We start from the raw sequence: 22,995 nt of genomic DNA on the forward strand, positions 1-22,995 counted from the left end.
TGTGTATTTCCATATCAGATTGTGTCTCCTAATTGTATTCTCTCAACAGAAAGGACCTTGTGTTGGATAGCTTGTGTTGAGTATCCATTTCCCACACAGGGCTCACACTCAGGGCCCATGTGGTGCACCAAAAGATGCCTGACTTATCCTTTTTGAGGGACACTGACAGCACTTTTCGTAGACTTCATAGATCTTATGAAGGCTTTTGACTTGGTTAGTAGGGATGGCCTATATAAAATTCTCCCCAAGATTGGATGTCCATCTCAGCTCCTCAACATCATCAGGTACTTTCATGAGGAAATGAAGGGCACTGTTGTTTTTGATGGCTTAACATCAGATTCCTTTGACATTCAAAGTGGAGTGAAGCAGGGCTGCGTCCCCGCACCAACTTTATTCGGGATCTTTTTTTGCTTTCATGCTGAAATACACTTTTGGAACTGCAACAGAGGGTATCTATCTCCAGACCAGATCAGATGGAAAACTCTTTAATCTTGCTAGATTGAGAGCAAAGTCTAAAGTCCAGCTGAAATGCCTACGGGAATTCCTCTTCACTTACAATGCTCCCGTTACTGCTCACTTTGTCGAAGACCTTCAAAAACTTTTTCCAGACTTACAAAGAGGCTTAATAAAAAGCTGACAGAACATACAAAGATCCAGGTCTATAGAGCCTGTGTTTTGAGCACACTCTTGTACTGTAGTAAGTCTTGGACCCTTTACACATGGCAGGAGAGAAAGCTGAACACTTTCCATATGTGCTGTCTGCGACGTATTCATGGCATCACAGGGCATGACAAAGTTCCAAATAACGTAGTCCTGGAATGTGCTGGAATTTCTAGCATGTATACACTATTGAAACAGTGATGTCTATGCTGGCTTGGGCATGTCGTGAGAATGGCTGATAGTCGGATTCTGAAAGATCTCCTGTATGGAGAACTAGTACAGGAAAAGCGCCCCAGAGGGAGACCAGAGTTGCAATATAAGGATATCTGCAAGAGGGATCTAAAGGCCTTGGGAATGGACATTAACAGCTGGGAAACCTTGACCTCTGATTGTTCAGACTAGAGGCTAAAGATGGAGCATGGCCTTCTCCAATTTGAAGAGACACTTGCGCGGTAGGCTGAGGGAAAGAGGCAGTCCCGGAACCAGTGAAACCTGGAGGCTGGACAGAGGACAGATTGTACCTCCCCTCAGTGTGGAAGGGACTGCCACTCTTGAATTGGCCTTTTTAGCCACACCAGATGCTGCTTTGGGACTGCTTTCCAGAGCATGATACCATAGTCTCTTGAACTGAAGGATGCCAATGATTCTCATGACCTCACTTACATCTCACCTCATTATAATTTTAGAAACTAGTCAGCCAGTTTTAGTTCACCAGCATGACAGCCATATAAACTAAACAAATATATATACAAATAAAGAACATCTTTAAGTTTGAGAGCCCTTATTTGTGAATAAATCCAATGAAATGAAAATTTAACAAATCTTCTACAATAAAGTTTACTCTAAAATTTAGTATTTTAGATATTAAATTTGAAAATCAAGCATGTATGAAGAATGGAGGAATGCATGTTAATTCCACTATGAGGAGGAACCCACCAGTTGTCACTTAATGCTTAAATGTTTTCTCAATTTCATCCCTCCAGACTTTGTTAAGTAGAATGCTACTTTATTGTAATCTGATAAGTTAGAAGAAAAAGAGAGGAACTGAATGAAGCATCTTCCTGCAATTGTATTTCCTGCAAAGATTTAGAAAAGGTCTGAGATTTTATATTTGTCTACATGAAGCCCAGAGACGACTTGTCTAATGTTTATGTCTAATTCCATCTTACATGGATGGTGAGTCCTAACATATTTTCTTTGGCATTTCTTCTTTCTCTTCTCAGTCTCTGCCTCAGTCTAAATGTGTGGAAAAATGCCATCCTGGATTTGTCAAGCAGGCTCGAGAAGGAGAGCCATTTTGCTGCTACGACTGCATTCCTTGTCCAGAGGGGACCATCTCCACTCAGGAAGGTGGGTGATACCATAGGGAAACTTTGATCAATATGTTTTCTGTTCCAATTGTTTGCCAAATCTAGAGAGTATGGAAATATATCACTTCTTCTCATTTCTACAGGCTAAAAAAACTTTGTAGACACAGTTTTTGTTTTATGAATTCCTTCATGAATTAATTTTCCTTAAGATCAAGATGCTACCTACCATGCAACCAGCACACAGGGCCCTGTTACCAGGAGATCCACCAGGCTGTTGAACGAGTCACATTTTAAGGGATTTTTTTAAATGTCCTCATAGTTTGGAGATACTGTGAATTTCTGTGCTCTAATGATTATTTTTGAGGATATCTGCTTGTCCTACCAGAGCAGATAATAATTTGCATGCAAAAAGGTCTGTTCCCTAAAAGATTCCCACTTTATGGGTCCTCAGATGTCTGCTTTTTCTAGTGCCCCATTAAACCCACTTCCCCTTGAAATTCATTAGCCCCCCCATCCTCTTACACCTATGGAGACTTGCTACTTCTCCCAACCATTTGGGATAAAGTAAGTTCAGTGCAAGATAAGAATCTGGTGGATTACCTCAGAAAAGGGAGGTTGTGGCACCATTGCTTCTTCTATTATTATTTTTTGTGTGTTCTTGGTTTTAATAGTTGTATATATTGGATTTTTTTTTTGCTGGAGTGTTAGAATATAAGACTTTTTTGTCTCTTAGTATCACCTAATCCAAAGGTTTTCTTGAAATTTGAAAGGGCATGAAAGAAATATTTCTTTCTTTTCTCAGATACTGACAAATGCACCAAGTGCCCAGATGAACAATATCCAGCCAAGAACCGAGTCCGATGTATCCCCAAAAGAATAAGCTTCCTGTCTTATGAAGAGCATCTGAGCATCAGCCTCATCTCCTTTGCCCTACTCTTGTCCCTAACCACAGGCCTTGTTTTAATCATATTCATTCAATACCTAGAAACTCCCATTGTCAAAGCCAACAACCGGGACCTCTCCTTCACCCTCCTGATCTCCCTCCTGCTTTGCTTTTTGTCCTCCTTTCTCTTTATTGGCCGACCAAGAAAAGTCACCTGTCTTCTCCGACAAACAATGTTCAGCATTGCCTTCTCAGTAGCTGTGTCTTCTGTGTTGGCCAAAACTATCATGGTGGTGATGGTCTTCCTGGCCTCAAAACCAGGGACTAGGGTGAAAAGATGGTTAGGGAAGAGCTTGGCCAACTCCATCATCCTTTCTTGTTCAGTTATCCAAATTTTCATTTCTGTCATGTGGCTGGGAGTTTCTCCCCCATTTCCTGACACTGATCTTCATTCCCAGCCTGGAGAGATCATTCTTCAATGCAACGAAGGATCTGTCACCATGTTTTATGTTGTTCTTGGCTACATGGGTTTCCTTGCTGCCATTTGCTTCACTGTGGCTTTCCTGGCCAGAAATCTGCCTGGAGCTTTCAATGAAGCCAAACTGATCACCTTCAGCATGCTGGTCTTCTGCAGTGTATGGGTCTCCTTCCTCCCCACTTACATGAGCACCAAAGGAAAATACATGGTGGCCGTGCAGGTCTTCTCCATCTTGGCCTCAGGTGGTGGACTGTTGGGCTGTATCTTCTTCCCCAAGTGCTACATTATCATCCTGAGACCAGATCTCAACACTAAGGATGATCTAATGATTAAAGTGTGGAACTGATAATGAAATTGTTTCTTGGGTTCTTAAAATTTAATTATTGATTGCAATTGTTCATGGTTTATATGCTAAATCACTAGTGTAATCTATGTATGTTGGGCTTATTTGTTTATTAAATAATTATAAAAATATTTATACATTTCAGAAAGGAGGGGAAAATGATTGAAAAAGAGAGAAAATGATCCATATCTACATATTCATAAATGATAGCATAATCAATCTCAGATTACTGTACTTCTTGCCCTTCTATAATCTGCAAAGAAAAATTATCTTAGTTAGAAGAAATATTTGCAACTTCAGATTCAAGGGTTGCTATGGAAATATTCTGACAAAACTTCCCACAGGTCACTGTGAGCTGCATTCCTTATTTCTCCATTTGCCTACCAAACAGTACCATTCATCTGGAAACTGATTTTACCCACGCTATAGTGACTAACCCCTTCATGGATTACTGCTTTGTCGTGGCGAAGGGGCTTGCGTAATTCAATGAAGCTATCAGCTATGCCGTGCAGGGCCACCCAAGACGGAAGGTCATAGCAGAGAGTTCTGACAAAATGTGATCCACTGGAGAAGGAAATGGCAAACCACTCCAGTATCTTTGCCATGAAAACCCTATGGACAGTACCAAAAGGCAAAATGATATGACGCTGGAAGATGAGCCCCTCAGGTCAGAAGGCATCCAATATGCTACTGGGGAAGAGCAGAGGGCTAGTATTAGTAGCGCCAGAAAGAATGAAGCGACTGGGCCAAAGCCGAAAGGACGTTCAGCTGTGGATATGTCTGGTGGTGAAAGGAAAGTCCGATGCTGTAAAGATTTTTTCTCCATAGGAACCTGGAATGTAAGATCCATGAATCAAGGAAAGCTGGACATGGTCAAACAAGAGATGACAAGACTAAACATCGACATCTTAGGTATCAGTGAACTAAAATGGACAGGAATGGGTGAATTTAATTCAAATGACCATCAGGTATACTACTGCGGGCAAGAATCCCTCAGAAGAAATGGAGTAGCCTTCATAGTCAATAAAAGAGTAGGAAAAGCAATACTGGGATACAATCCTCAAAATGACAGAATGATCTCAGTTAAAATCCAAGGAAAACCATTCAATATCACAGTAGTTCAAGTCTATGCCCCAACCACCGGTGCTGAAGAGGATGAAATTGACCGGTTCTATGAAGCCCTACAGCACCTTATAGAACTAACATCCAAAAATGATGTCCTTATCGTCATGGGGGATTGGAATGCTAAAGTAGGAAGCCAAAAGATAACTGGAATAACAGGCAAATTTGGCCTTGCAGTACAAAATGAAGCAGGGCACAGGCTGATAGAATTTTGTCAAGAGAATACGATGGTCATAGCAAACACTCTTTTCCAATAACCCAAGAGACGGCTTTACACATGGACATCACCAGACAGTCAACACAGAAATCAGATTGACTATATGCTCTGCAGCCAAAGATGGAGAAGCTCTATACAGTCAGTAAAAACAAGACCAGGAGCTGACTGTGGCTCAGACCATGAGCTTCTTGTTGCAAAGTTTAGGCTTAAATTAAAGAAAGTAGGGAAAAGCGCTAGGCCACACAGGTATGAATTAAATCATATCCCTGTTCAATATAAAGTAGAGGTGACAAATAGATTTAAGGAATTAGATCTGATAGACAGAGTGCCTGAAGAACTATGGACAGAGGTTCGCAACATTGTACAACAGGTAGCAACCAAAACCATCCCAACGAAAAAGAAATACAAGAAAGCAAAATGGCTGTCTGAGGAAGCTTTGCAAATAGGTGAGGGAAGGAGGGAAGCGAAAGGCAAGGGAGAAAAAGAAAGATATGCCCAATTAAATGCAGAATTCCAAAGAATAGCTAGAAGAGATAAGAATGCCTTCTTAAATGAACAATGCAAAGAAATAGAAGAAAACAATAGAATAGGGAGGACCAGAGATCTTTTCAAGAAAATTGGAGAGATGAAAGGAACGTTTCATGCAAAAATGGGCATGATAAAGGACCAAAATGGCAGGGACCTAACAGAGGCAGAAGAGATTAAGAAGAGGTGGCAAAATTACACAGAAGAACTATACAGGAATAAGCTTAACGTCCCTGATAATCACAATGAGGTGGTCACTGACCTTGAGCCAGACTTCCTAGAATGTGAAGTGAAGTGGGCCTTAGAAAAGCTGAGCAACAACAAAGCTAGTGGAGGTGACAGTATTCCAGCTGAGCTATTCAAAATCTTAAAAGACGATGCAGTAAAAGTGCGACACTCAATTTGCCAGCAAATTTGGAAAACTCAACAGTGTCCACAGGATTGGAAAAGATCAGTTTACATTCCAATTCGAAAGAAAGGCAGTGCCAAAGAATGTTCAAACTATCGCACCATTGCACTCATTTCTCATGGTAGTAAAGTTATGCTTAAAATTCTACAAGCTAGACTCCAGCAGTATGTGGATCGAGAACTACCAGAAGCACAGGCAGGATTTCAAAGAGGCAGAGGAACTGGTGATCAAATTGCTAACATACGCTGGATCATGGAGACAGCTAGAGAGTTCCAGAAAAACATCTACTTCTGCTTCATTGACTATGCTAAAGCCTTTGATTGTGTGGATCATAACTGTGGCAAGTCCTTAAAGAGATGGGCATACCAGACCATCTTATTTGTCTCTTGAGAAACCTATATGCGGGCCAAGAAGCAAGAGTGAGAACTGGACACGGAACCACTGATTGGTTCAAAATTGGGAAAGGAGTCCGGCAAAGCTGTATACTGTCGCCTTGCCTATTTAACTTATATGCAGAGCACATCATGAGAAAGGCAGGGCTAGATGAATCAAAAGTTGGAATTAAGATTGCCGGAAGAAACATCAACAACCTAAGATATGCAGATGATACCACTCTAATGGCAGAAAGTGAAGAGGAACTAAAGAGCCTCTTGTTGCGGGTGAAGAAGGAGAGTGCAAAACCTGGGTTGAAACTAAACATTAAGAAAACCAAGATCATGGCATATGGCCCTCTCAATTCCTGGCAAATAGATGGGGAAGAAATGGAGGTAGTGACAGATTTTATTTTCCTGGTCTCCAAGATCACTGCAGATGGGGACTGTAGTCAAGAAATTAAAAGACGCTTGCTCCTTGGGAGGAAAGCCATGGCAAATCTAGACAGCACACTAAAAAGCAGAGACATCACCCTGTCAACAAAAGTGCGTATAGTCAAGGCTATGGTCTTTCCAGTTGCAATGTATTGCAGTGAAAGCTGGACCATAAGAAAGACTGAACGCCAAAGAATTGAAGCCTTTGAACTATCGTGCTGGAGAAGACTCCTGCGAGTCCCTTGGACTGCAAGGCGATCAAACCGGTCAGTCCTAGAGGAGATCAACCCGGACTGCTCTTTAGAAGGCCAGATCCTGAAGCTGAAACTCAAATACTTTGGCCACCTAATGAGAAGGAAGGACTCACTGGAGAAGAGCCTAATGCTGGGAAAGATTGAGGGCAATAGAAGAAGGGGACGACAGAGAATGAGGTGGCTGGATGGAGTCACTGAAGCAGGAGGCTTGAGCTTAAAAGGACTCCAGAAGATGGTAGAGGACAGGAAGGCCTGGAGGAACATTGTCCATAGGGTCGCGATGGGTCGGATATGACTTCGCAACTAACAACAACAACAAATAGTGACTAAAAATGAGACTTGGCATATTGCTATTGTTTTCTTTAGGAATACATAGGAAAATAAATGCAGGTAGCTTTAGAAGAGGAATACCTCCTCCCATGTACACCTTGCTCCCTTTCTTCCTATCTTTGTCAATTTTAAACCAATGTTAGTGCTACTATTTATTAATTGATTTTTTTTATTTTTTTTGTCCTGTTTTTACTGATTGTAAAGTGCCTAAAATGATCTTTAGGCAAGAGGGGAAGGGGCCAGTGCTTATCTCCGTTTCAAAGCTGAAGAGCCAGCACTTGTCCGAGGACGTCTCCGTGGTCATGTGGAATGTAATACATGTTAAGGATTGCTTAATTGAGCTTAAGCTAGCTGAAATGGATAAACATTACTTTTGCCATGGAGAAAGTAATGTTAGATGGAGTGGCCCTTGAAGATGAGCTGGATATATGGAGTAAGGACATCAAAATGCATTCCTCATTTTTTTATTATCAGAAAGAGGAACATCTTCCAATAAAATCAAGTATAAAGTTTGGCTAAATTGCAACTGGTCTACTATAGAGAGCATCCTCATACACTCTATTCTGGGTTGGTATGCTGGCCTGACAGCCACGGATAGGAAAGTATTACAGAGAGTGGTGAGCATGGCACAAGACATTGTGGGCTGTCCCCTTACACCACTGGATGACATCGCCAGAGCTCGCTGCCTTGGAAGAGTGAGGAAAATTCTCAGGGACAACTCACACCCTGGTTGGTATCTCTTTACTCTCCAACTTTCTCCAACTGTGGTATAAATGCAACTCTGCATTGGCTGCCCAAGAACATGGGGAAAAGATTTGTGATAAAACTGGGCAAATGCCATTCCTGATCAGCAGGGAAGTCAACGTCCTCATGAACCTTTCTCCATTCTCAGTGTCTGGAGCCAGGAGACCCACCAAGGTCCACCTGAAATGGAGGACCAGCTTCACCATCCCTGGGTACTGGATGCCTTCAGCAGGGAACATTGGGTAGAAGAAAGGATTTTCATCACTCAGGACCTGGGAATCAAACCCGTGACTGATCTGAAAAGGAAAAAAAAACATTAATTTTATTATTTGGGAAACCATAAAAAGAAAAATTAGTCCTAATGGAGGAATTGTTCCACTCCATGCAAGGAAGAACCTTTTGTAGGGGATCTCTGGTCATTCTGCCTCACATTGTTTCTGTTCTCTCTTCAGTGCAGCCTTTGGCTGTTGCAAATAGCCAGCAGAGATGCACAGTCTGCGTTACGAGTGTGCCAGGGAGGGGATGTCTCTGCTCAGATCCTGCTCTTCCGTTTGATAGAACCTTCATCCCTACTTCATGCAACTCCCACAATAGATCTTTGCTCTTCATTTACAACAGAGGATGTCTGGCTGTAAGTTGCATGCCTAAAAATAGTCTTCCCAACAAAGACCCACCTGTGGGATTTTGTACGTTCCCAACATGGTTGAAATCTGGGAGGATAAATCAATAGCAGCCCCTTCGAGAACAGCCACTGTGTTCCTCTGCCTTCCACAGCTGTAGTTGGGAACATTGGCCTCCCCCTCCGAAAGCAGGTCCAGCAAAGCCTCTGAGGTCATTTGTGCTCTGAAATTGTTCTCATGGATGTTGTATCCCAGGGTAACTGTAATGTAGTGGGTCCGACGCAAGGAAGGGACACCAGCCGGAGTACGTGTTCAGCTCTTTATTGTGGGGGGTACGTACTGGAGAACAAGGGCTACCTGGCCTCCTTATATACCTGGCCAGGTAGGCGGCCAGCCAATGGGGTTGGCCCTAGGTTTCCCACCAAAACCATCCAGGCCAACGCCCCCTAGTGGCTGCTGCTATGCAGATGCCTGCACCTGGATACATAACACCCCTCCCCCCTTAGAGAAAAACCATCCTACAACTATGTACATGCATAACTATATACAATGTGTGCCAATACATATGCAGCGAGTTGGGGATCACTTGCAAACATAGTCCGCTAAATACGCTGGTGTCCTGTGGGGCCTAGTGGACCATCTGGGTGTGGCTTCACCCTGGCCTTGAATGTCTGGCTCATGATGCCCCTGTGCTGGGTTGAGTCCGGCCGTTGGATTCCCGCCTCCTAAGGTGCCCTGCTGCTGCTGCAGGGCCGGCTGCAGGAGGGCATCCTCCACTAGTTCAGGGTCCGAGCCATTTCCAGTTGGTCTGGCCTCCTCTGGGGTGTGGCTATCCTGTTGGCCGTGGGTGGTGCACATCAGGGACCCTTCCTCTGAGCTGGTCGATGTGCCACTGATGTGTCGATCCCCCTCCACCCCCACGATGTAAAAGAGAGGCCCTGTTTTTTCAGCCATGATCCATGGGTGCCCTGGCCTGTAGTTCCTTACCCAAACCAGGTCTCCCACGTTGAGTACCCTTTGTGATGAGGGCCTATCAGTCTCTGCCACCACTCAGTCAGGGTGCAACCGGTCAAGCTTGGTGATGAGGCGCCGTCCCCATCATAGTTCTGCTGGGCTCTTCCCGGTGGCAACGCACAGTGTGGTGTGTTGGGCGAGCAAAAATTTCGCCAGTCTGTGATGCCAGTCCACGCTGATAATGCACCGGAATGTGTCCTTGGTTGTCCTTACCATCTGTTCAGCTTGCCCGTTAGTCGATGGGTGGAAGGGCGCGGAGGTGGCGTGTCTAATCCAATTCACCTTCAAGAATGCCTGGAAATCATTAGCGGCAAACTGAGGCCCGTTATCAGACATGATTACGTCGGGGAGGCCGTGTGTGGCAAAGAGGGCCCTGAGCACTTGGATTGTCCTTGATGAGGTCATGTTGGGGAGAGGGACTACCTCCAGCCACTTAGAGTGGCTATCCACTACCACTAAGAACAGTTGGCCCTGGAACGGCCCTGCATACTCAATGTGAATGTGGGACCAGGGTGTGTGTGTGGCCTTCCACCTGTGCACTGGGGCGTGGGGCATTTCTGGCCTGGATCTCTGGCATGTGTAACAGGCCTTGACCCGTTCCTCAATGTCCTTGTCCAGCCCTGGCCACCAGAGGTAACTTCTGGCCAGTGCCTTCATCCTAACCACCCCTGGATGTCCCTCATGTAGAGACTCCAGCACTCTGCCCCGGACTGCTGTGGGAATGATGACCCTGCTTCCCCAAAGGAGGCAACCCCGGTGTGTGGAGAGCTCATGTCACCTGGTGAAGTATGCCTGGATATTCGGGCCACAGGGACTTGTCCTGCCACCCAGTGGAAACCCACGAGTGTACACTGCTCATGATGTTGTCAGAGGCCGTGCTGGTTGCAATGTCCTTGGCATGTACTGGGCATTCTGGTAGTTCCTGCAGAACTAGGATCTGTGTTGCTGGTGCTGGATCTGGTTCAGTGGTGTCTATGGGTAGCCTACTCAGGCCGTCTGCATGGCCCATCTCCTTCCCTGGCTTGTGCACCAGCTTGCAATTGTAAGCTGCAAGGAAGATGGACCACCGGAGCATTCTGGGAGATAGTATTTGGGGGGTCTGCTTGTCCATTGTGAACAGGCCTAGCAGTGGTTTGTGGTCTGTGTAAATGGTGAACTCCCTGCCATATAGATAATCGTGGAACTTCTTAATCCCTGCCACGATTGCCAGGGCTTCCTTATCTATTTGGGCATAGTTCCTCTCTGCTCCAGACAGCGTCCTGGAATAGTAGGCTATTGGGATTTGAGCCCCAGTAGGCTCTAGGTGGCTTAGTACAGTGCCCATGCCATAAGGGGATGCATCGCACGTGATGCATATGGGCTTCGTTTCTATGAAGTGTGTTACTGTGGACTTGTCAGACAGTAGTGCCTTTAAGGCTCTGAAACTTTGGTCGTGGACGGGAGTCCAGGTCCATGCTGCCATCTTGTCCAATAACCTGTGTAGTGGTTCTGCAATTGCTGCCTTATGAGGAAGAAAGGTGTGATAGAAATTGAGCAGGCCCAGGAATGCCTGCAGCTCTTCCTTGTTCCTAGGTGTGGGTGCCAGTTTGATTGCCCTTACCTTGGACTCTGTGGGGTGGATTCCCTTGGCATCTATCCTGAATCCCAAAAATTCAGTGGAGGGAACACCCATGCTGCACTTTTCCCTCTTCAGTTTGAGGCCAGCAGCATGCAGCCTGGTTAGTACCTCCCTCATCCTGCCTGCCAGTTCTTCAGCTGATGCTCCTGCGATCAGGACATCATCAAAATAAGGGCAGACCCCTGGGATGCCCTTGAGAGTTTTCTCCATGATCTCCTGAAAAATGCCAGGAGCTACGCTGATCCCAAACTGCAGCCTGTTTACCCTGAAAGCTCCCCTGTGAATCACTATCGTCTGAGTTGCCCTTGTTGGTATGCCTGCGCAAGATTGAGCTTTGCAAAGATGGCGCCACCTTGGAGGGAAGCGAGAACATGGCTGACCGTGGGGACCGGGTAAGTGTGCGGGTTTAGGGCACGGTTCACCAAACACTTGTAGTCAGATTCAGCAAAGGAACTGCCACCGAAGAAATTAAAATTGGTACTTTTTTTCCTTTTTTTCCAGATTGTAACATTTTATTAGATTATAGAATAAAACACAAAAATACAAAAGCAAACAGTAGGAGGGGGAGAGGGAAAAAGAAAAGAAAAGGCATTGACTTCTGACTTCCTCTGTTGCAGTAGAAGGAAGCATTAACATTGAACCTCAACTTTTTACTTTCTCATAATATTATAAACTAGCTATTTCTATAACAACAAATGAATCTAACCAGTAAAACACAAGATCCCACCCACCCACCCCTTTTTAGTCATCAGGTCTTTGACACATTGCTAACCGCTGGTGATACTCAAATATTCTCATGTCCTAAAAATGGTACAATCTTTGAAAAGGTTGAAAAGCCTGGGACTAGAAGACCTCCAGGCTCCCTTCCAACTCATGTTATGTTATGTTATGTTATGTTATGTTATGTTATGTTATGTTATGTTATGTTATGTTATGTTATGTTATGTTATCTTATCTTATCTTATCTTATCTTATCTTATCTTATCTTATCTTATCTTATCTTATCTTATCTTATCTTATCTTATCTTGTTCTTGTTAGCTGCGAAGTCGTGTCCGACCCATCGCGACCCTATGGACAATGTTCCTCCAGGCCTTCCTGTCCTCTACCATCTTCTGGAATCCATTTAAGCTCAGGCCTACTGCTTCAGTGACTCCATCCAGCCACCTCCTTCTCTGTCATCCCCTTCTTCTCTTGCCCTCAACCTTTCCCAGCATTAGGCTCTTCTCCAGTGAGTCCTTCCTTCTCATTAGGTGGCCAAAGGATTTGAGTTTTGGCTTCAGGATCTGGCCTTCTAAAGAGCAGTCAGGGTTGATCTCATCTAGGACTGACCGGTTTGATCGCCTTGCAGTCCAAGGGACTCGCAGGAGTCTTATCTTATCTTATCTTATCTTATCTTATCTTATCTTATCTTATCTTATCTTATCTTATCTTATCTTATCTTATCTTATCTTATCTTATCTTATCTTATCATCTTATCTTATCTTATCATCTTATTTTATCTTATGTTAAGTTATGTTATGTTACATTACGTTATGTTATGTTGCGTTGCGTTGCATTGCATTGCATTGCGTTGTGTCATGAGGACTCCCTCACAGCAAAGAGACCCAAAACTGGATGCAGTATTCCAAATGTGGCCTTACCAAGCCATTGCAAAGTGGTATTAACACTTCAGGTGATTTTGATTCTATCCCTCTGTTAATGCAGCATAGCACTGTGTTTACCTGCAGTACACTGCTGGCTTATATTTAAGTGATTGTCCACTAGAACTCCAAGACAACAACAACAACAACAGTAACAACAACAACAACAACAACAACAATAACAACAACAACAACAACAACAACAACAACAACAACAACAATAATAATAATAATAATAATAATAATAATAATAATAATAATAATAATAATAATAATAATAATAATAATAATAATAATAATAATAGAGTTGGAAGGGACCTTGGAGGTTTTCTAGTCCAACCCCCTCCTCAGGCAGGAAACCCTATACCATTTCGGACAAATGGTTGCCAGTCTGTACTTAAAAACTTCCAGTGTTGGAGCATTCACAGCTTGTGGAGGCAGGTTGTTCCACTGGTTAATTGTTCTAACTGTCAGGAAGTTCCTCCTTAATTCTAGGTTGCTTCTCTCCTTGATTAGTTTCCATCCATTGCTTCTTGTCCTGTTTTCAGGTACTTTGGAGAATAGCTTGACTCCCTCCTCTTTGTGGCAGCCTCTGAGATATTGGAACACTGCTAACATGTCACTCCTCATTCTTCTCTTCGTTAAACTACACATACCCAATTCCAGCAGCTGTTCCTTATATGTTTTAGCCTCCAGTCCCTAATCATCTTTGTTGTTCTTCTCTGTATTCTTTCTAGAGTCTCAACATCTTTTTTTAAATTGTGGTGACCAAAACTGGATGCAGTATTCCAAGTGTAGCCTTACCAAGGCCTTGTAAAGTGGTATAAATACTTCACGTGATCTTGATTCTATCCCTCTGTTAATGCAGCCTAGCACTGTGTTGGCTTTTTTGGTAGCTGCAGCACACTGCTGACTCATATTTAAGTGATTGTCCACTAGGACTCCAAGATCCCTCTCACAGTTACTACTATTCAGCAAGATACCCCCTATACTATACCTGTACATTTGGTTTTTCTTGCCTAAAAGTAGAACCTTACTTTTTTCAGCATTGAATTTCATTTTGTTAGATAGCACCCAGTGTTCCAGTTTGTTCAGATCCTCCTGTATCTTAAGCCTATCTTCTGGATTGTTAGCCATTCCTGCCAGCTTGGTATTGTCTGCATTGAGGACCACATGCTGATTACGGCCGGTCATCCAGCTACAAATCCATCTGGTGGTGGTGCTGTCTAACCCACATTTTTCTATTTTATCAAGTAGTAGGTTGTGATCTTCTTTATCAAATGCCTTACTGAAGTCCAAGTAAAAACAGATGCAAAAAATAAGTTAAATAGTTCTGCTTTCTCCCTGTTGCTTGTCACTTTCTTGCCATTTCCCCCCACTAATGGACCAATCATTTCCTTAACTTTTTTCTTGTTTTTCTTGTTGAAAGAAGCCTTTTTTGTTATTGTCATCTATCAGAACCATTTCAAAAATAAATAATGTGAGTCATTTCATGGGCTTTATAGTGGTGTAAGCTTGGCTGGTATTGTCAAAGTTATTTAGGCTGATCTCAACCTCATCTCTTGTCTTCTCAATAGCCATATCTTTTGTGTTGGCCAAAACAATCATAGTGGTGGTGGCATTATTAGCCTCAAAACCTGGGAACAAAGTGAGAAGATGGTTTGGAAAGAACATGGCCAATTCCATCATCCTTTCTAGTTCAGCTGTTCAAATTCTCATCTGTGCTATGTGGCTGGAAGTTTCTCCCCCATTTCCTGAGTCTGACCTGCACTCCCAACCTGGAGATGTCATACTTCAATGCAATGAAGGCTCAGTCACCATGCTTTATTTTTCCTTAGCTACATGTGTTTCATTGCTGCCATTTTTGTCATGGTTCAGATAGATGAAACCCATCAACAAATAAACCCATGCTGTAAGCATGCTTTAAGCATGCTGGTCTTCTGCAGTGTCTGGCTCTCCTTCCTGCCCAACTACCTGAGCACCAAAGGAAAGTACATGGTGATTGTGCAGGTCTTCTCCATCTTGGACTCCAGTGCTGGGTTTCTAAGGTGCATTTTCTTTATTATCCTGAGGCCAGAATTAAATGCTAAGGAACTTCTAATCATAAAAGTAGGAAAATGACTTTGAAATTGTTTCGTAGGCTCATAAAATTCATTTTTTCATTGCAGATATTGGGCTTTTGTATTCTTCATGTGCATCAATGTGACAATTATGGTTAGTTAAAACTGAAGAAAATAAACATGTCAAGAGTGTAAGACTAGTGAAATTAAATTCCAAAATAATAATTGAACAGTAATATAAAGCAATTATTAATTAAAATTGTTATGCATCCAGGAATGAACAAGCTAAGAAATAATATATTTACAGTAAAGTAAGATAGCTAAAAGGGACGCGGTGGCTCAGTGGGTTAGGACGCTGAACTTGTCGATCGGAAGGTCGGCAGTTTGGCGGGTCGAATCCCGAGTGCCGCGTAGCAGAGTGAGCGCCTGTTACTCGTCCCAGCTTCTGCCCACCTAGCAGTTCGAAAGCACGTAAAAATGCAAGTAGAAAAATAGGGACCACTACGGTGGGAAGGTAACAGCATTCCGTGCTAGTCATGCCGGCCACATGACCACGGAGACATTCTCGGACAAGCGCTGGCTCTTCGGCTATGTTTAGTTTAGTTTAGTTTTAGTTTTATTTGATTTCTATACCGCCCTTCTCCCTAGGGACTCAGGGCGGTTCACAGGGCATATATAAATAACGATACAAAAGTTAAAAGGAAATTAAACCAGTGCCCAGTTAAAAAACAATAATAAAATAGTAAAAAACACCAATTTAAAAACCCATGATCCCCCATCAGGCCAGACCAGCTAATTCAAATAAATGGGTCTTCAGCTCGCGGCGGAAGGTTCGGAGGTCTGATGCCATCCGGAGCTCAACCGGCAGTTGGTTCCATAATGCCGGAGCACCCACAGAGAAGGCCCTCCCCCTGGGGGCCACCAGTCGGCATTCCCTGACCGGAGGCACCCTGAGGAGGCCCTCTCTGTGGGCACGTACTGGGCGGAGGGAAGTTGACGCCGGCAGCAGGTGGTCCCTGAGGTATCCCGGACCCATGCCATGTAAGGACTTAAAGATCATGACCAAGACCTTGAACCTCACCCGGAAGACAACTGGTAACCAATGCAGCTCGCGGAGCAAAGGTGTAACATGGGAGTACCGGGAAACTCCCAAGACAACTCTCGCGGCCGCATTCTGTACCAGTTGGAGCCTCCGAGTGGTCTTCAAGGGAAGCCCCATGTAGAGAGCATTACAGTAGTCAAGGCGAGAGGTCACGAGCGCATGAGTGACCGTACACAGGGCATCCCGGTCCAGATAGGGCCGCAACTGGCGCACCAGGCGAACCTGGGCGAAAGCCCCCCTAGTCACGGCCCCTATATGATCTTCCAGAGTAAGCCGTGAATCTAGGAGGACTCCCAAGTTGCGAGCCCTATCCACGGGGGGTAAAAGCTCACCCCCCATAGAAAGAGATGGAACATTTTGAATGTCCCGGGATGCCGGAATGTACAGCCACTCAGACTTGTCAGGGTTGAGTTGAAGTCTGTTCCTCCCCATCCAGACCCGAACCGCCTCCAGGCAACGGGACATCACAGCGAGGGCATCACTGGGGTGGTTTGGGGTCGAAATGAAAAGTTGGGTATCATCAGCATATTGATGATACCCAACTCCAAAACCACGAATGATCTCACCCAGCGGTTTCATGTAGATGTTGAACAGGAGAGGCGAGAGGACCGATCCCTGAGGAACTCCACAAGCGAGAGTCCTAGGGGTCGACCTCTGCCCCCCTGCCAACACCGACTGCGAGCGTCCCAGAGATGATCACCGGCCCCTAGAGTCGGAAACGACTAGCATGCATGTGCAGGGGAACCTTTACCTTTACCTTTGTTGTTGTTGTTAGTTGCGAAGTCGTGTCCGACCCATCGCGACCCTATGGACAATGTTCCTCCAGGCCTTCCTGTCCTCTACCATCTTCTGGAGTCCATTTAAGCTCACGCCTACTGCTTCAGTGACTCCATCCAGCCACCTCATTCTCTGTCGTCCCCTTCTTCTATTGCCCTCAATCTTTCCCAGCATTAGGCTCTTCTCCAGTGAGTCCTTCCTTCTCATTAGATGGCCAAAGTATTTGAGTTTTAGCTTCAGAATCTGGCCTTCTAAAGAGCAGTCAGGGTTGATCTCCTCTAGGACTGATCGGTTTGATCGCCTTGCAGTCCAAGGGACTCGCAGGAGTCTTCTCCAGCACCATAGTTCAAAGGCTTCAATTCTTTTGCGCTCAGCCTTTCTTATGGTCCAGCTTTCACTGCCATACATTGCAACTGGAAAGACCATAGCCTTGACTATACGCACTTTTGTTGACAGGGTGATGTCTCTGCTTTTTAGTGTGCTGTCTAGATTTGCCATGGCTTTCCTCCCCAGGAGCAAGCGTCTTTTAATTTCTTGGCTACAGTCCCCATCTGCAGTGATCTTGGAGCCCAGGAAAATAAAATCTGTCACTACCTCCATTTCTTCCCCATCTATTTGCCAGGAATTGAGAGGGCCAGATGCCATGATCTTGGTTTTCTTAATGTTTAGTTTCAACCCAAGTTTTGCACTCTCCTTCTTCACTCGCAACAAGAGGCTCTTTAGTTCCTCTTCACTTTCTGCCATTAGAGTGGTATCATCTGCATATCTTAGGTTGTTGATGTTTCTTCCGGCAATCTTAATTCCAACTTTTGATTCATCTAGCCCTGCCTTTCTCATGATGTGCTCTGCATATAAGTTAAATAGGCAAGGCGACAGTATACAGCCTTGCCGGACTCCTTTCCCAATTTTGAACCAATCAGTGGTTCCGTGTCTAGTTCTCACTGTTGCTTCTTGGCCCGCATATAGATTTCTCAAGAGACAAATAAGATGGTCTGGTATGCCCATCTCTTTAAGGACTTGCCAGAGTTTGTTATGATCCACACAATCAAAGGCTTTAGCATAGTCAATGAAGCAGAAGTAGATGTTTTTCTGGAACTCTCTAGCTTTCTCCATGATCCAGCGTATGTTAGCAATTTGATCTCTAGTTCCTCTGCCTCTTCGAAATCCTGCCTGTACTTCTGGTAGTTCTCGATCCACATACTGCTGAAGTCTAGCTTGTAGAATTTTAAGCATAACTTTACTAGCATGAGAAATGAGTGCAATGGTGCGATAGTTTGAACATTCTTTGGCACTGCCTTTCTTTGGAATTGGAATGTAAACTGATCTTTTCCAATCCTGTGGCCACTGTTGAGTTTTCCAAATTTGCTGGCAAATTGAGTGTAGCACTTTTACTGCATCGTCTTTTAAGATTTTGAATAGCTCAGCTGGAATACTGTCACCTCCACTAGCTTTGTTGTTGCTCAGCTTTTCTAAGGCCCACTTCACTTCACATTCTAGGATGTCTGGCTCGAGGTCAGTGACCACCTCATTGTGATTATCAGGGACGTTAAGCTCATTCTTGTATAGTTCTTCTGTGTAATTTTTCCACCTCTTCTTAATCTCTTCTGCCTCTGTTAGGTCCCTGCCATTTTGGTCCTTTATCATGCCCATTTTTGCATGAAACGTTCCTTTCATCTCTCCAATTTTCTTGAAAAGATCTCTGGTCCTCCCTATTCTATTGTTTTCTTCTATTTCTTTGCATTGTTCATTTAAGAAGGCATTCTTATCTCTTCTAGCTATTCTTTGGAATTCTGCATTTAATTGGGCGTATCTTTCTTTTTCTCCCTTGCCTTTTGCTTCCCTCCTTTCCTCAGCTTTTTGCAAAGCTTCCTCAGACAGCCATTTTGCTTTCTTGCATTTCTTTTTCTTTGGGATGGTTTTGGTTGCTACCTGTTGTACAATGTTGCGAACCTCTGTCCATAGTTCTTCAGGCACCCTGTCTATCAGATCTAATTCCTTAAATCTATTTGTCACCTCTACTGTATATTCAACGGGGATATGATTTAATTCATACCTGACTGGCCTAGCGCTTTTCCCTACTTTCTTTAATTTAAGCCTAAACTTTGCAACAAGAAGCTCATGGTCTGAGCCACAGTCAGCTCCTGGTCTTGTTTTTACTGACTGTATAGAGCTTCTCCATCTTTGGCTGCAGAGCATATAGTCAATCTGATTTCTGTGTTGACCGTCTGGTGATGTCCATGTGTAAAGCCGTCTCTTGGGTTGTTGGAAAAGAGTGTTTGCTATGACCATCGTATTCTCTTGACAAAATTCTATCAGCCTGTGCCCTGCTTCATTTTGTACTCCAAGGCCAAACTTGCCTGTTATTCCAGTTATCTTTTGGCTTCCTACTTTAGCATTCCAATCTCCCATGATGATAAGGACATCATTTTTTGGTGTTAGTTCTATAAGGTGCTGTAGGGCTTCATAGAACCGGTCAATTTCATCCTCTTCAGCACCAGTGGTTGGGGCATAGACTTGGACTACTGTGATATTGAATGGTTTGCCTTGGATTCGAACTGAGATCATTCTGTCATTTTGAGGGTTGTATCCCAGTATTGCTTTTCCTACTTTTTTATTGACTATGAAGGCTACTCCATTTCTTCTGAGGGATTCTTGCCCGCAGTAGTATACCTGATGGTCATTTGAATTAAATTCACCCATTCCTGTCCATTTTAGTTCACTGATACCTAAGATGTCGATGTTTAGTCTTGTCATCTCTTGTTTGACCACGTCCAGCTTTCCTTGATTCATGGATCTTACATTCCAGGTTCCTATGGAGAAAAAATCTTTACAGCATCGGACTTTCCTTTCACCACCAGACATATCCACAGCTGAGCGTCCTTTCGGCTTTGGCCCAGTCGCTTCATTCTTTCTGGCGCTACTAGTACTAGCCCTCTGCTCTTCCCCAGTAGCATATTGGACGCCTTCTGACCTGAGGGGCTCATCTTCCAGCGTCATATCGTTTTGCCTTTTGGTACTGTCCATAGGGTTTTCATGGCAAAGATACTGGAGTGGTTTGCCATTTCCTTCTCCAGTGGATCACGTTTTGTCAGAACTCTCTGCTATGACCTTTCCGTCTTGGGTGGCCCTGCACGGCATAGCTCATAGCTTCATTGAATTATGCAAGCCCCTTCGCCACGACAAGGCAGTAATCCATGAAGGGGACCTTTACCTTAAGATAGCTAAATAGAAGATGTAAGACTCCCCAAAGAGATGGAGAAGGAGTCTTTTGCTTGGGGTGTGATGAATATGAAACTCTAAACCTGTATGAACCTGGCCACTTTCTCTCTCTTTCTTGAAAGTAGCTGTGAGTAGTGGAGCTGGGTGTCAAGATTATACAGATAACCCACACTTGCAATACTCTTCATGTTCTACACAAGTTATTTCTGGAAGCATTAGGTGACATCACAGACCTTATAGGACCTCAGAAGTTTATGACTCAGTGTTCAGTCATAACTATCGTAACATCCTTTCTGGACATGTCCAAAAAGTAGTGAGCCCACTGCAAAACAATCCATGGAATGCCTCACACCCTCTTTCAAGTCTTGGTCCAGATAATAAAATGGAAAACAGCCATGAATCAGATTGATGATCCTCTTGTCCCCAAATGGAAAGCTTTCAGCATTCCACTATGGGAGTAGGAAAATAATCCAAGATAGAAAATGGCATCCCTGAGGCTTCACTGTCCAGACAACTAAGGAGCTGCAGGAAGAGCCTACCTTCTCTGGAAGCTACCTAGAGACCAACTGTCTTTGCCACCTCCAATAACAGGGAAAGGATGGGAGGTGAATGCCAAACTGGGAAGGAAGGAAAGCTGGAGGTCCATTCCATGGTCTTCCCTCCCTTCCTTAAAAAAAAATAAGAGAGAAAGGAGGAAAATCCCTCTTTTTTATTTTATTTATTTATTTTATTACATTTATATACCGCCCTTTCCCTGAGGACTCAGGGCAGTTTACAGGGAATTAAAAACCAACAATACAAAAGTTAAAACCAATTTAAAAAAGATTAAACTTAACCCTGTGCAATTAAAACCCCAATTAAAATAAATTACTCCTCAGCCTGGACCAGAGAGGAGGTTGGGGGCAGTCCTCAGCTCCACTGGCAGCTGGTTCCAGAGGGCAGGCGCCCCCACTGAGAAGGCCCTATCCCTGGGTGTTACCCGCCGGCAATCTCTTACCGGTGGAACCCTGAGCAGACCCTCCCTGTGGGAGCGCACTGGACGAAGGGCATTTGATGAGGGCATAAGGGCATTTTTGACACTTTTAGTCATAGCTGGAGCTCTATTTGGAATAATGTTTTCTGTGCCTTTAGATGTTTTATGCAAGACATCTCTTTGTGTTGATTTTCCATCTAAGGTTTTTATTAGTTCCAAGATAAATTCAAAATGCTTTGAGATTTCTGACAAGGGGACCAAATGAACCAGAGGCTTCACTAGTTCCCAAAGTGGTGGATTCAATTGAAAAAGGATGTGTTGCCTGAAATCTGTATTTTTTTTTTAATTGTAGGACAGTATTTCTGCCCAGACCATGTGTGAGAAAAACAAGTTTGTGGAGGAGTGGAAATGTGTTAGCCAATTAAAAACCTAGAAACAAGGTGTGCTATTGGGATCTTGAAGTTCTCACTTCTCAGTTCAGTATATTTTATAAAATGTACTATGACAATGCAACTGATGTGTGTTTATTTAAGACAAAAACACATTCTTAAAGATAGTAAGAGTAGATGGGTGGGGAAGTACCTTGAGGCTTCTTAATTATGAATATTCATGCTTACATCATCTATTACCTATGTATAGTTTCCTCCTCCTATTTTTCCTTACCACAAGATCCCTGGGAGACAAGTGGGTTCAGGTGATTGACCAATTTGGAGTGTCCATGGACAGAGGAAGCCATCCACACAGGACAAAACCAGTGATGGGATTCCGTTGGTTCTTACTGGTTTGGGAGAACCAGTAGCTTATTTTTTTTGTTACCCAGGCCCAGAACAGACTTCCGGGAATGGCATCCACACAGAGAACCAGTTGTTCACATATTTGAATCCCACCACTGGACAAAACCCATATTAATGAATGGATAATGAGAAATCTTCACTGATCAGAGGCAATTTATTCCTCATAGAAGGGTCCACATGGAAGAGAAACTGCCAATTCCTGGTGTGTGGAAAAAGCTTCAGGCTGAGCTGTTCCCTTACTTCTAACAAAATTCACCCAGGAGAAAAACCTTATAAATGCATGGAGTGTGGAAAGAATTGCAAGATGAGTTGCTTCTAAAATAAGTTCTGTGGAGGAAGTTTTTCAACTGTATGAAATGTGGAAATTTGGACTTCCACTTCTAAGACAGTGATTGATGGGCAAAAATGTGATGCTATCAGATGGTTGAGGTGAAAATATAGCTGGGAGGAGTGAGAGAAAGAGAGAGAAGAAAGGGAAGGCGAGGGATATGGGACAAGGCAAGGAGTGGGGTAGGGAGAAGAAACTGTTCCTTTAAACATCAAAGTAGTCTTATGCTCCATAAGAGTCAACACCAGAAAGAGAATAGAAAACAAGGTGGAAAGACTTTGGGGATCTTTTGAGAGACATTGGAATCTTAAATGAGGGGATGAAACTGGAAAATATGGAAACTGAGTTGTTTTGCTTTGGCTAGAATTGTCTTAGGGTTTAGGGTTTTTTAAAATCCTTTTTATCCATGTGTTCTCTTTATGAAACCTTATTTTCTTTTGACACCTTTAATAAAGTTGATTTTCATATCAATCAGGAAGTTGACCCATGGCCTTCTTGTACCTCCCTCAGCTTGGTCGAGTGATCACTCCCCAAACCAGATCAGGATGAACTTTATGTTCAATCCTTTTCAGTCTGACTGACTTAAATATTGATATGGGAAACCCGTCAGGAAGTTACAGGCTATAAATAAATGTCTGCTACTGGAAACTGCTCACCAGAAGTCAGAAAGTCTGTTCAGCACCTCAGCCCAGAGATGCTGGAGCTGAGGTCTATGAGCTAGGAAGCCGTGAAGAAGATGGGACTTGATCTGGAGTTGAAATGAAGGGA

The 22,995-nt window shown here is 43.7% G+C and overlaps 1 protein-coding gene across 1 annotated transcript in view; it reads right to left on the reverse strand.

Annotated features, from left to right (window-relative positions):
• The window catches only part of LOC308663077 (vomeronasal type-2 receptor 26-like), a gene marked incomplete at both ends in the record, with an annotated part of 47,849 nt that extends 38,932 nt beyond the window's left edge, over positions 1-8,917 (reverse strand). Inside the window, 2 exons of the mRNA XM_081319222.1 lie at positions 8,252-8,377; positions 8,756-8,917. Coding sequence (XP_081175348.1) covers positions 8,252-8,377; positions 8,756-8,917 — 288 coding nt within the window. The remainder of the gene's footprint in view (positions 1-8,251; positions 8,378-8,755) is intronic.
• Positions 8,918-22,995: the final 14,078 nt, after the last annotated feature.

This window comes from Vipera berus (genome assembly GCF_964194415.1).
Source record: "Vipera berus genome assembly, chromosome: 2".
Lineage (NCBI taxonomy): Eukaryota > Metazoa > Chordata > Lepidosauria > Squamata > Viperidae > Vipera > Vipera berus.